The 13,559-nt window shown below is 39.3% G+C and overlaps 1 protein-coding gene across 7 annotated transcripts in view; it reads right to left on the bottom strand.

The window, feature by feature from the left end:
- MAGI2 (membrane associated guanylate kinase, WW and PDZ domain containing 2) overlaps nt 1-13,559 on the bottom strand; it is a 708,373-nt gene that overhangs the window by 630,492 nt on the left and 64,322 nt on the right. For 5 of the 7 annotated variants that reach the window (XM_044423188.1, XM_044423195.1, XM_044423191.1 and 2 more), the window contains exon 2: nt 4,463-4,516. The exons of the other annotated variants lie outside the window; for them this stretch is intronic. In XM_044423188.1, the coding sequence (XP_044279123.1) occupies nt 4,463-4,516 (54 nt within the window). The remainder of the gene's footprint in view (nt 1-4,462; nt 4,517-13,559) is intronic. 7 annotated transcript variants of the gene reach the window in all.

Genomic DNA, 13,559 nt, shown 5'->3' with positions numbered 1-13,559 from the left:
TTAACTGTGGGGACAGGACACCAAACACTGTTAGCTTTGTACCATACACAGCATTTTACAGCATGCCGAAAAGTTCAATGTGATTTCGTTCAGCCAAAGAACATTTCACCACACATTTGCTGTGTCTCCCAAGTGCCTTTCTGCCAACTCCAAACAGACTCTGATACGGGTTTGTTTCAGTAATGGCTTTCTTTTCACTACACTCCCTGAAGTCAGCAAAGTTGTGCTTCAGCCATATTCTTTTCATTTTGTGATAATGGGTTTACTGGTGTTCCAGGGTATGTTCATAGTTTGGGATTTTTATTTATTTTTAATAAGCCGAGCCTGAGTGCTGATTTTGCAAAACTTTATCCCAGAGTTGTTTTGACAATTCCTTGGTGCTCATGGAGCTGTCTAGATATGTTTGTCTAGCTATGCTCTCCAACAAGCTCTGGGGTCTTCCAGAAACAGGATTTGATCTGAGATCATGTGCATTGGAACTGCACACAGGTGGGCTCCATTCAAGGACAGTATGTGAGGCAACATGATTTAGAGCATGGGACTGGGACTAGTCCTCACTCAGTCATGGAGCCACCTGGGTGACTTTGGGTCAGTTACTGACTTTCTGCCCAACCTACCTCACAGGGTTGTTGTTGTGGGGATACAACTGAGAGCAGGTGGAGGAGAATGATGCACACCACTTTGAGTTCTTTAAAAAAGAAAAAAAAGATGAGCTATACACCTAATAAATAAATATGTGACTTCTGGGGACAGAGGGTTGCTTTATTTAGGCTTTATTTATTTATTTAGTTTTTTATATATGGCTCCATTTATAGGCTCTGGACAGTTTCACAAAACAAATCACAACAAAGGGAACAAATACTCATGCAACCAACAAGCACCAGTTTGGTTTGCTTACTTATATTGCACAATTAAAATATTCACAGTGTTGCGTATCTAGTGTACATCAAGTAGTAGCAATGATAATTCAATTTCAATGCCAGGTTATAACACAACAAAATGTGGAGAGGACAACAGCGTGTGTGTGAATAAATGCTTTTGCAAGGTATTGTATGCTACTGCCACAGTAAACAACATAGCATGTAGTTGTGGGAATGCTACAAGAGAAGAAATTGGAACCCACTGATATTAGAAGATTATAAAGAGACCAAAAATGCAAAATAAATTATTTTCATTAATCAGGCAAGCCAACTTGGCTTGTGCCTGTTATGGCAGTACCTTTCTACAAATTCCCAACTCATCCAAGGTATATGTTCAGCCAGGGTGTACATGCTTCTGAGGCCACATGCCTTGAGTAAAGGGGTGTTCAGAAATGTATTTCATAAATAAGACAAGAAACTCTTTGTGGTCATAAGGTGGCGGGATGGCTAGAATCTGGACTAGTGTGCTTTCTTGCAGCATGTCCAGAACCTTAGAACAGAAGGGGAGACCTTCCTCGCCACTGGCTGGTAAACTACCAGGAGGAGGGTTGGAGAGCCCTGTTTGGGCACTATGGAGGGGCTGTGAAGTGGTGCAGGAGGTAGAGAATTTGGGAGTGCAGTATGGCACAACTGGGGCAGGGAGTCAACTAGCAGAGATGGGGTGCTGAGGAGGAGGAGAAAGGTGTGCATACAAGTGTCTATGAGCATGCAGTTTGCAAGAGGGTTGAGTGGGTGGGTGGTTGAGTGGGTGGGTACACAGGAGAGAAGGAGTGAGCACCTGTGGCTGGAGGCTGGTCCTACAAAAGTTTGCCACATTTTGTACCAAGAGCAATCCCATGTATGAGCGGTCACTGCAGAGAAATGAGATTTTTCTGTCCAGGAACGGCTGTAGCTGGCACACTGGCACCCAGCTAGGAAAGGGTCCTTTATGCCAGGCACAAGGCATACTCTCAGACTGTATCCCTGATCTTTGGTGGAGAATACAACCCCAGCCAGAACAGAGAGCCTACCCAGCACACAGACCTCAGGACCACTCACTCACAGGGCCCGTGCTCTGTCAGGGTTCAGTCAAAGTTTATTGCTCCTCATTCAACCTATTGCCGCCTCAGGACACCAATCCAGCAACTGCTTGGCCTGAGCTTCTGTACACCCTTAAGTGCCTGAGCCTGCCTAATCTTGGAAGTTAAGCAAGCTGGATGATTGGTTTAAATATGGTGAACTTCCCAGAGAACTCCCACTATGGGCAGTATAGAAGTGTAATGTGATGTAATCATCATCATCTGATTCAGATGACGAGGGGAAGTAGAATAGTAATATCAGCATACTATAGACACATCGCCCCCCTAAGCATGGGGGGAAAGAATGCAACCCCACAGCACAACTGACAAAGGGACCAATGGATGTCCCCAGATGCCATTTATTTAAAATTAACCATGCATAGGACTGGGACCACCGTTTTACTGTGCCTGCAATTCCCAGCCTAGAGAGTCAGTCCAGGAAGATTCCATGGTCACCGATAGCAAAATCAAATAAGAGATCCAGGGAAAAAAGTAGAGACATACTATTTCTCTGTATCATGGTGGATTAACATTACTCTCTGCATTATATATCAGAGTAATTATGACATGGAGAAAAAATTAGCACAACATGTGGATCTAACACAATCTACAGGCATAAAACCAGCCAAAATGTATAAACCAGAAGCTGAAAATCATGTGGATCTACTGCAAGTTGTGGAAAATTGGCCAGCTTTCTATTAATAATGCTTATTGCCTGTCAATTATTAAAAGAGTAAACTGGGCCACATTTCTAAATAGTGCAGAACATTTAAAACACAATTTTAAACACTACACATATGCAGGCCATGGTTTCACTTTAAATGCTGTGTTTTCATTTACCACTTGCCTCAGCATGAAACACTGTGGGAAGTAGACCATAAGTGAAGGAATGCAAGCTATAAGGATCTAAGTAAAGCCTCTCTCAGCTTCATAGGCCTATTTGCAGGTTGTGAACTTGAGGACACACAAATTTCCTTAGCATTGTTTTAATGTGAAAATGTGATGTCTGTGGAAACCCTCCAACCCAACTTGGCCCACTGCTGATCATAAGATCAGAAGTGGCCAGGAAATTCTTCAAGCTCAGACAAGCCTGATTTTCCTGGAAATATGCCAACTAGTTTATTCCCCTTTCTTTTATACTTTACTCCTGGACATGATCCATGTTTTGACTATTGATTTGTTAGTGGGTTTTATCACCACTTTCTACCAGTGACATTAGTCCACCAAAAACACCTCATCTTCGGTCCATCTTTTCCATTTCACCTGTTGCAGGTATGCAAGTTTAGTTCCAGCTTTTGTGATTTATCCCCCTGTCAGTGTGACCTATGCTGCAGGACTTCATTAGTAGGCTTTGAAATAGTCTATCCTTATACTGATATTCTTGTACTGTTAATTCTATGCTTCCCTATGGTTAGTGTATGTTTGTGCAGGTGTAATACTTCTGTGCATTCATCTCATGTACCCTCATACTCCAACTTCTTGGTATAGTCCGTGTCATTGTGTCACTGTTCCTTGAAATACAAGCACCAATTTAAAAAACCTGGAGCTGTTGAAAGATAGTTTAGCCTTGCAAAATTGCTATTACTTATCAAAGAACACTTTCACTTATCCATGGTACCCGATAACCTGATAACTGCTCCTGACACTGACCACATGAATCAGATACTGATCCAATTGTCTCTGCTGTATTGTGGTTTAAACTGACATCACAAGAAGCAGGAAAAAGTTACAGGCATTGCTCCAGAGTTTGCTACTGCTGAGCGACAGCTCTTCAATTCCTCTCAGTACATACTGATGACTAGCCCTTTCTTTGCAATCCTGTTCAGGCAGTCAATTATTTTGCACTTTCTATTTAACAGCACTTGGATATAATGGGAAAAGTTCAGAAGAAGGTATTACTGGGAAGGCAAGATTCAGCAGTTACTTATTGGAATGTAGGTCCTAACACTTTCCTTTGGTGACCCAACTGCTCCACTGCTTTGGAGATGAAGAGCAGCTTCGGGGGGGGGGGGGTGATGGTGAAGATGAGGATTATACTGACAGCCACTACCATGACCTAAACAAAACCAGATGGTTGAATGGGTCCTGTTGAGGTATCAGGTACAGGGGAAAATATACCGTTTGGAAAGCATTCACCTGAACTCTCCTTGGGCATGTGGAATAAGTCAAACAATTCTTTACATTCTACTCAAAGTCTCTTATGGGGGAACGACAGAACAGGGATTGTACTATTTATGCAATAACACAGACTGCACCTTGTGTATCAATTCAAGGAAAAAGGAGGACAGGCAAAGCAAGGTGCTTTGGGAAACGAGGAAGAACGCTTCTTAGAACATCCTCATGTACGTCAAGAGACTAGAAACCTCAACGTTTCTCTTTATATTTTTCCCCAGGGACCATCTTCTTTCTACATTCTTTATCTCATTTACTTAACATTCAGCAAAAGTACATAATCAGAGACAGAGCTATGCCACAGGGCCTTACCACTGTTCACGAATCCCAAGGGCTGGAAGAATGCTGCTATCTTGGGCTTTCCACCTGGAAAAATACAGACAAGACTGGAAAAACATTGGAAGGACTATAGTCCAAAAGCTCATACTTATGGGTCTACATGAGATACTGAGACCCAGGCTTTCTGACTCATAATCAAGAAATCAATCAAGCTGGAAACATTTATGTAGCCCCAGTCAGAATTCCATTAAAAGTAAGGGAAAGTTTAAATCACCCAAATCCATGTACAAAAAACAGATCAGCTCTCCTCCCACTTCTGAATCTTATAACGTACATGCCAAAAAGCTCCCACAGAAGTAAAGGTTAAACCCTGCAAATGTATATAGCTTTTAAAAGCATATACAGTTGCTAAGGGATGGAATCTACAACTGGAAGATAAAAATAATGTATGTGATAAAAAATAACTTGAAAATATACACAACCATCTAAAAGCTTACAAAATCAGAATAACTCTGTTGTATTTATACAGAAGAGTGACAATTGTGATGCCTCAGCCTTTCTCCATGTATTGTAATTAAAGATTAGGGAGTTTTAAGAACATTTTACCCACACTTTGAAATTATATAGCTATGGAAATCAGCAATGCCAGGATCTGGATTTAGACTTGCCTGGAACCCATCATAGGTTTCTATTCGTGCTTTTGTTTCTAAAGAAATAAACAAGCTAAACCAAGCTAAATTTAGTTGTTAATATGTCCCACTGAAACCAATGAAGAAAGTAACTGTGACAAATTTAAACTCTGAGATCATCACAAATAACCTTAGCAAGATGGGGGTCCATGTTTTCCCTTCACCCTGCTTCTTTCATGTAACATCATGTTCTTCTCCAATATGTTCCTCGGCCAGCAAGTGGTTGCTGGTAGAGAAATGAACTTTTCTAATGAAATTCATTTGAGAGATTAAGTGTGCAGTGCAATGCATGTTTCAAGAGAGAAAAAACTTCTCTAACAATCAGCAAACCCCAGCACAGGATTACGCCTTAAATAAGGCATTGCAATTTGATTCAGTTGCTCCATGTCTTTAAAGAGAATGTTAAAAGAAGAAAAACAGAAGCAAACATGAACAGAAATAGTTAAAGAAAAAGCCCTCTGCAATGCCATGACAGTTGCTCATGATGATGAAACATAAACAGCAGGGAATGATGTTGCTGTAACAACCCCCTACCACAGAAAAATGTAATTCTGATGCTTAGGATGAGAAAGGGCTTCCAAACTACAGAAATGAGTCAACAAAATTAAGAGCTGTTACATATAACATACAGGCATTTACACTAAATGGGTAGAGTGCAATCCAATCAAAATTAAGCAATACTTCATCCCTTTTACTTGAATTGAAATGTCTTAAATTGATGCTTAAACCTCTCTCACTGAATTCCAAGGGATTTAGATGTGCTTAACATTGAATGAATCATGTCCATAATGTTTTATCCAAAAGACTATAATTTGAAACACACAAAATTATGGTTTTGAAAAATAGCAATGTCTGAATTTTATGATGCAACATGGAGTCAGCCTGAGGAGAAACAGTGCCACCCCCTACATTATGAGAGAAATATTTGTGGTTTCTAATTTGTAGCTGAAGATACAAAGTTCAACATGATGTAATAGAAGCATTGTTTTCTGTAGTGTGTGCAATCATTTTTCTGCTTTTCTTTCATCTCTGGTAGAAGAAGTTTTTCAAGGAACTTCAAAAAACTACTTCAAAAACCTGCAAAGCTCTGTTCATGGGAAATAATGGTGGGATACAAGAACCTGATGTGTACTGTATGAGAAACAATGACTCCATCTTTCTATCTTCATCTATTTAAATAGTACATTGTCCAGTAGTGCTTGCTGGATCCAGAGAATTCCCAGTTTAGTTTAAAATAACTTTTCAGCAAGATATGTACAGAGGTAAACATCATTCACAAATAAACAATGCATTCTAAAAAATAGCAGAAAAGTCATAGACATAGCACTTTATTCAAATCTTCAGATGGTACAAAATAGAGCTGCCAGGTTGGTGATGGGGACTGGGCATTATTCTCATATAACCCCAGTCCTCTACCAGCTTCACTGACTCCCCATCGAAGTCTGGGCCCAATTCAAGGTGCTGGTTATCACCTACAAAGCCCTTAATGGCTTGGGACCTGGATACCTAAAGGAATGCCTGCTTCCATATTTGCCCTCCCGCCCCTTGAGATCGGCGGCAGAGGCCCTTCTCTGGGAAGCCTCCATGAAAGATATTAGGAGGGTGAGTAACCAGAGGAGGGCTTTCTCTGCGGTGGTGCCCCACTTATGGAATGCGCTCCCCAAAGAGGTCCACCTGGTGCCATTGTTATTTGTTTTTCGGCACCAAGCCAAGACCTTTTTATTTAAATGATATTTTAATAATTGTTGATATTATTTATTGGTTTTAAAATACTTAGTCAGGATGCATCCAGATTTTATATGTATTTATTTGTATGATGTTGGAAGCCGTCCTGAGGCTTACGCGAATGGAATGACATACAAAAGTTCCAAATAAATAAATAAATAATCCTACAAACAGTTTTGAAACATCAAATATGTTAACTATTGAAAATATTTCCTTCCAGGATTTCTAGACAAATGAAACACTACTTCTGTCTAACTATACTGTGGTACCTCGGTTCACGAATGCCTCAGTTCACAACCAAATCAGTTCACGAACAAAAATTTCGGAAAATTTTTTCCTCCATTTGCGAACTCCACATCAGGTGATGACCACGATCACAGCCATGTTCCCACACAAACATATGATCATGATCGTGGCCAGCCTCCTTGCTCGCAGTCGCAGACAGACCTGTGGTCACTTGCTGTGAAGCTTTTTTGTGTGCTTTTTAGCACATACAGTACTGTAAATTATTATTCAATAATGGATTCAAAGAAAGTGCAAAGCAAGCATAGTGGTAAAAAGAATGTGCAGAGTGGTAATGAAGGTGACCAGAACATGCAGATTTTTCACCAAAATTGACCCTGCAGCTGAGAGACAAAGAAGAGAGGAAACCCCTGAAGGAGATCTCCCAGATGTCCTTATGGAGGGGGACTCTCCCTCCAAACAATAACCTCCCCCCCACCTAAGTCAGTGTTCTCCACTGTACTGTACTTTGTTATTCTTTGTTACTTCGTTTCAAATTTTTGTGATTAAAAAAAAAAGTTTACAGAATGGATTAACCTTATTTACATTGAACCTTATGGGGAAATTTGACTTGGCTTGTGACCAAAATTGGCTCGCGACCACATTTGTAGGGGTCAGAACGGATTCACCTTATTTACACTGAACCTTATGGGGAATTTGATTTGGTTCGTGAGCAATTCGGGTCGCAACCAGAATCTGGAACGAATTGTGTTCATGAACCAAGGTACCACTGTACTTCTATATTGATACGAACATGATTAAATGGTACTGAAAATCTATGACTATGACTAACAACACTTCCCTGATGCCAACTTCAGTGTCATCTTGGTTTCATATATTTGGCATAATCTAAGTTTCCTCAGACAGAAAGCAAATATAGGCTTGGTTGTATGAGTGGATGTCCGCCCAGCAAACTGTAGAAAGAAACTTTTCCACATTTTTAAAATACATAAATGTCTAGTAAGTGTTTTTGAATAATGCTGGATCCAAACAGCAGCAAGGTGAAGTCATAATTAAAAGGGTTAGAAGCTTCAACCTTCTACCTTATAGTTAAGAACTGGTTTGACTTTAGCATTACTAAGAATATGTGACTATAATTATTTACATTGTATAGCTTTGCTCTGTATATAAAGAACTTTATAAAGAACATCCTGGCAGGTAGTGAGCTGGTTCACATAGGCCAACACATAGTATGTTTAACCTACAGGTTGTTGAATTCTAGCTTTTTGCGATGTTGAAGTGTAGTCATAATAGCAAACCATCACAAATAATCATCTGGCGTATGTTATGGGACAACCCGTCAAGCACACATTCTGTCACTCTGACATAGGAAACTCCGTATCAGTGAGACCATTATTGCAGCTAATTACATGGTAAAAGCTTAATGGTTACAGTTTTCAGAAATCATATAGCTGGTGACAATGAACTATAAGCTATAGGTTCTATAAGCAATTCCACAGCAATTCATGTCAAAGATCCAGACAACTGGGGTTCTTCATTATAATTTTTATCAGTAAGAATAAAGAGCAGGATCTGAAAGATTGCTTAGGTTAACTTTTCCAGACAATCAAAGGTCTCTAGAAAAGAACCTAAAGAAGCCCACATAGGCAAAGCTTTATACCAGCCTTGAAACATTTGTTGGAACTTCTGTTGCAGGAGTCAAGGCCTACCAAATATAAGACAAAGCAAGTTCAAGGAATACCACATATGCAGACAATCTGACAACCATGGGTCACATCTTGGTATGTCTGTGCTGAACAGTAAGCAGGGATGTAATGGTTAGGACATTTTGGAAGCCTTTCATGTAGAAGTTGTAACACATGCCTAAGTCATCCCTAAGTCACGTCATACATCAGAAATGACTTGACGGCACATGACAGTAAATGTCCACGCTACCAAGCTGCAGACCTAGAAAAGTCCAAGGGTCAGGATTAGTCCAAAACACCTGGTAAATATGGATCATCCATGATGAAGATGTGCAATCCTTTGCAAACTAGAAATCACATTCTATCCTAAGTATAGCAAGTTCTTAACAACACAGAGTTCAAGAAACAAAGGCCCAAGTTGGACAGAAGCTTCATGTGAAGTGTGTTTCAAGGGGCTCAGATAGTATTAGGTCCAAATGGACAGGACTTCAGGGAATGAGCCTAGGAATGTTCCTAGCAAATTTACTCAGTCCAGGTACCAGCTTAAAAGGGAAGGTGTGGCTTTGAAAGCCGCATTCTTAAACACTGACAAGGAATTATAGCCATCAATATAAATACAGCATGAGGCCCCATACACAACCAGGGACTCTACAGACTCCTGAAAAATGTATCAAGAATCTTTTGCAATATGCTATTGGCATAGAATGTGGTAGAGAGAGTAGCAAAAAGGGGAGAAATGGCAGTGTGTGTGTGGGGGGGAATTGTGACCCAAAAGCTTCTACTCAGATCAGGGCATCCTTGGATCCTACTCTGAAAATTTAAATCCTGAATAGCACCAGGAAAGCATCATTTTACTAACAAGCTATTGACATGAGGCCACTTTTTATCACTAGACTCTTTCTGCCGTAACTATTATGATAGATTTTCTGTAGGCCAATGAATTCTTGTATTATAGGTACTTTAGAAACAGACACTTGAGAAGTATGTATTCAGAAGCCCAGTTGGAAATTTTGACACAGGAATATTTTAATCTTTTTTTTCATGCCATGTCAGCTTTCCTGGACAGATAAAATAATTATTGCATTTCATTAACTATTGTCTCAGCTTTTCTAAAAGTAGAACTGAATTGGAGAATAATACACATAAACAATTTCACACTGGGAAGATTTTTTTCCCTGGATGGACTTACAATAACCTCTCTGATTTATTATTATTTGTTTCATTTCTACATTGTCCTGTAGTGAAAGTTCTCATCAATTCATAAACGTAATACAGTAACATGCCATAACATGTTGCCAAAACACAAACACTTCATAACAAATGTAAAACCTCTAAAGCAACATACAATGAAGAGTAAGCTTGTAAACACCCAGGATTGCTAAACCCTGCCAGCCCTTCAATAGCGATGTATATCTTTAAAGCCCTTGGCATTAAGGGCAGCCTTCATCTGGCTCTGGAAAGAGGACAAGGTTGGCACCAGGTGGGCCTCAGTAGAATAAGCTTTCTTCCTTCTTGCTGCTCTCTAAACCTCCCTCAGAAATACTGCATAGAGAAAGGTCCCCATTGCAGAACACAGCATCGAGATGCATTGCAGTTGGAAGAGGTGCAGCCTGAAGTCCCTAAATATTTCTGTCCCAAGCTGTGCAAGCCCTTATTAATCACATTTTGTTATGAAGTGGGAGGCTTCTTAAAAAGCAAGAAAAAATACGGTAAGGGTAAAATCCCATGCAGAAGAACGGCTTGCCTAGGGAAAGCTAAAAGTTGTAGGAATTCTGTGGGTCTAAGCATGTATTTCTGGCATAAAGCTAGGCTGACTATCTTATAATGCTACATAAAGAAAGTTCAAAAGGAACATACCAGTAAAATGCCATTAGAGTGTGATCCTATTAATATTTTGATAGGAATAAATAGTACCGCTCCCAGCATTTGTCAGCCGGCCATGCTTAATGGAGTATGCTGAGAATTGTAGGACTGTTTCCTAGATAAACATGCATAGGTTTGCACTCTAAATTGGACTTTTGGACGGAAATCAGTAAGAGGATTAATGGCAGAGTTAACTTACCATTACTAAAATATATGAAACTTCATTGCATTCATATTAACTGCATATTAATAATACTAGTACTATTTTAAAAGAAAAATAAGTCATGATAGCATAACTATTAACTTTGTGCTCCTAAAACTCTCTGATTTCATATTTACATTTTGACAGTAAATAGTTTCACCAGTTGCCAAAAGCTACTTTTTTCTTGAATTGTACACACTTTTAACCATTTTAAAGATGTAAAATTACTTTGAATCATTGAAGATATTGAAGAAAGCTAAGTAAATACATTTGTTGACAGTAATATCATCATTCATCCATCAACATTTTCTGCTTCAGCCTGCATGAAATATATCTTACCATTTGTAATAAAACTAGAAATGTATAATTAATTTTAGTTAAAGAAGTTTGCTGAACCATTTATTTCTTCCCTAACATAATTAAGTCATTGATCAAATGGCCATAATTTTAAAAAGCATCTATGAAAATGAAGCTTCTATATTTGTACTGGCATCTGATATTTTTCAGATGCATTGCTTGGAGGAAGGAAAGAGCAAAGGCCTTAAGGCATGACCTAAACCTGGGATGGCCTGCCAGATGTTTTGGCCTACAATTCCCATCATTCCTCACCACTAGGTATAGAGCTAGGGCTGATGGCAGTTGTAGGGTGAAACATCTGGAAGGCCACAAGTTTCCCATCTGTCCTTTAGAACTAGAGTGTCAGGCTATTTGTGGGAAGATTTTGAAGGCATATTATTTAGCAAACCCACTAACTAACCTGAATACCAAAAAATTCCATTTCAAAAACAGTAGCTACATCACTCCAATAATTGTACATCACATCACATCAATTATCTGTTTGTTAGGAAAAGAAACATATTTCTTCAATGACACCTATACACCCATTAACATTCAAGTGTCAATTCTCTGCCAAGAAATGCTAAAAAACAAAAAAAAAAAAAAATAGAAGCAGCAGGAGTGTTAACATCTGGAGGAGAGACTTCCTGTAGGATATAAATTCCTCCCTCCGACCCTTCTGCCTTTAAAACCCGGAAAGATACAGTAAAGCACATATCCAAATGACAAAATAAAAAGAGCATTTCATCAAGGTGCAGCTCCATTGCCAAATAGTAAGAAACCCTTTCTTGCATATGCCACTTTTTGAAGGATATGTGAATGCTTATCTCACCAAGTGGGCACAGCAGGATCCCTCTGCCATTGGGACGCTGCTGAGAAGGTACTGCTTCCTTTCCTTTCCCTAGAGTCCCTCTGTCAGACAGTGGCACTGCCTCCCCACAGGCAGATCATCCTGCACTTAGACTCCAGACAAAGCTAATGACACCTGTACACAACCTTTTGAGGCTTCCAAGGTACCCAGCTTTCTACCTCCTGCTTCTGCTGCTGGTATCCAGAGCCTGCACATCCTCATAGAAAGCTCACAGTTCCGGCACAGGAATTCAATAATTTGCAAGTAAAGCACATTTTTGTTACTGTGGGGTGTCAAACATGTGATCCTTAATTTACACAGGTATACAGGCCAAAAGTGAAGTGTTTTTTTTGTATTTCTAATAATTCTGTGTATTCAATTCCAAACTGGCTCTTCAGGTTCTAGATTGTTAAGATTACAGGGTACTGATAGAAGAAATATTTAAAATGCATTCTGTACATGCTTCTGTACATAACCATGATTCCTTAGCAGTTTGGTTTCAGTGCAATTTATTTGTATATTATATGCTTAAGATTGCATCATTACATTGCATTTCACCTAGATTTTGAGAAAGAGATAATGAAAAAGATAAACGATCCTTTTCTTGAAATCTGCAATTAATTATCCTTAAGGCAAAATGTTAGTCCTGTCAAGAATTAAATAAATTCGCGTAGTTTTGGCTATACAGATTTTCTGCTTTAATTAAGAGATTATTAAAATTGCCTCTTACAAAAATTCAGGTTTAAGATATATCTGTTCCTGTACCAAACCATGGAATAATCTTATAACAACAATCTATTTTATAGGATAGTTTCTAATGCATTGTTTTAGCAAAAAAAGTATCATATTGTTTTCATTTATTTTTTCTGAAATTGCACTTACAGATGAAACATTCTCTGGTCTATAACTTTAAAAGGTGGACAAGCCGTGTCAGCCTGCCTGCCTGCCTGCCTGCCTTTCACCCTGAAGATTTATGTACCAGAAATGAATGCTGAAAACATAAGAGTTAAATGTTTTACAAATCCAGAAACTGTACATAATCAACTTTCCAAGGAATGTCAATATTCATAATATGCAGCCAACTTAACCTCTGATTCCAACATGTATTATGGCAAACCCAGTTTTATTAATTGTAATTATAGCTCCATTTAGAGTGCAATCTTATGGTCTCCCAAATTCATCAGGAAGACCATAGTATTTTTCTGAGTCTAATCACTGATGCCCTGAGACCCCATCCCCGCCCTACCCCTGTAAGATCACCGCTGGATCTCAGAAGAGGGGGGAAAAGGGACATGCAAGGAGGGCAGGGAGGGAAACTGTGCTTATTCCTATTAACACCCCAGCCTCTTTCTTTCCCCTTCTCTTGTGTTAAATTTAGAAGGCTCAAAAAGGCAGTCTAGATAAAATGCTGAGTGTGAGGCACATTTTTATGATGGATCCCCATAAATCTCAGAGGCTTGTCAGCATCTGCCAGGGGTGATAGTATTTTGCCCTTAGGCTCCCATCATATACACACTTACCTGGGAGTAAATCGCAC

This window comes from Varanus komodoensis, unplaced genomic scaffold (genome assembly GCF_004798865.1).
Source record: "Varanus komodoensis strain SLA01 unplaced genomic scaffold, ASM479886v1 scaffold13_3, whole genome shotgun sequence".
In the NCBI taxonomy this organism is placed as follows: Eukaryota; Metazoa; Chordata; class Lepidosauria; order Squamata; family Varanidae; genus Varanus; species Varanus komodoensis.
This window is presented reverse-complemented; position numbering and strand designations above follow the sequence as displayed.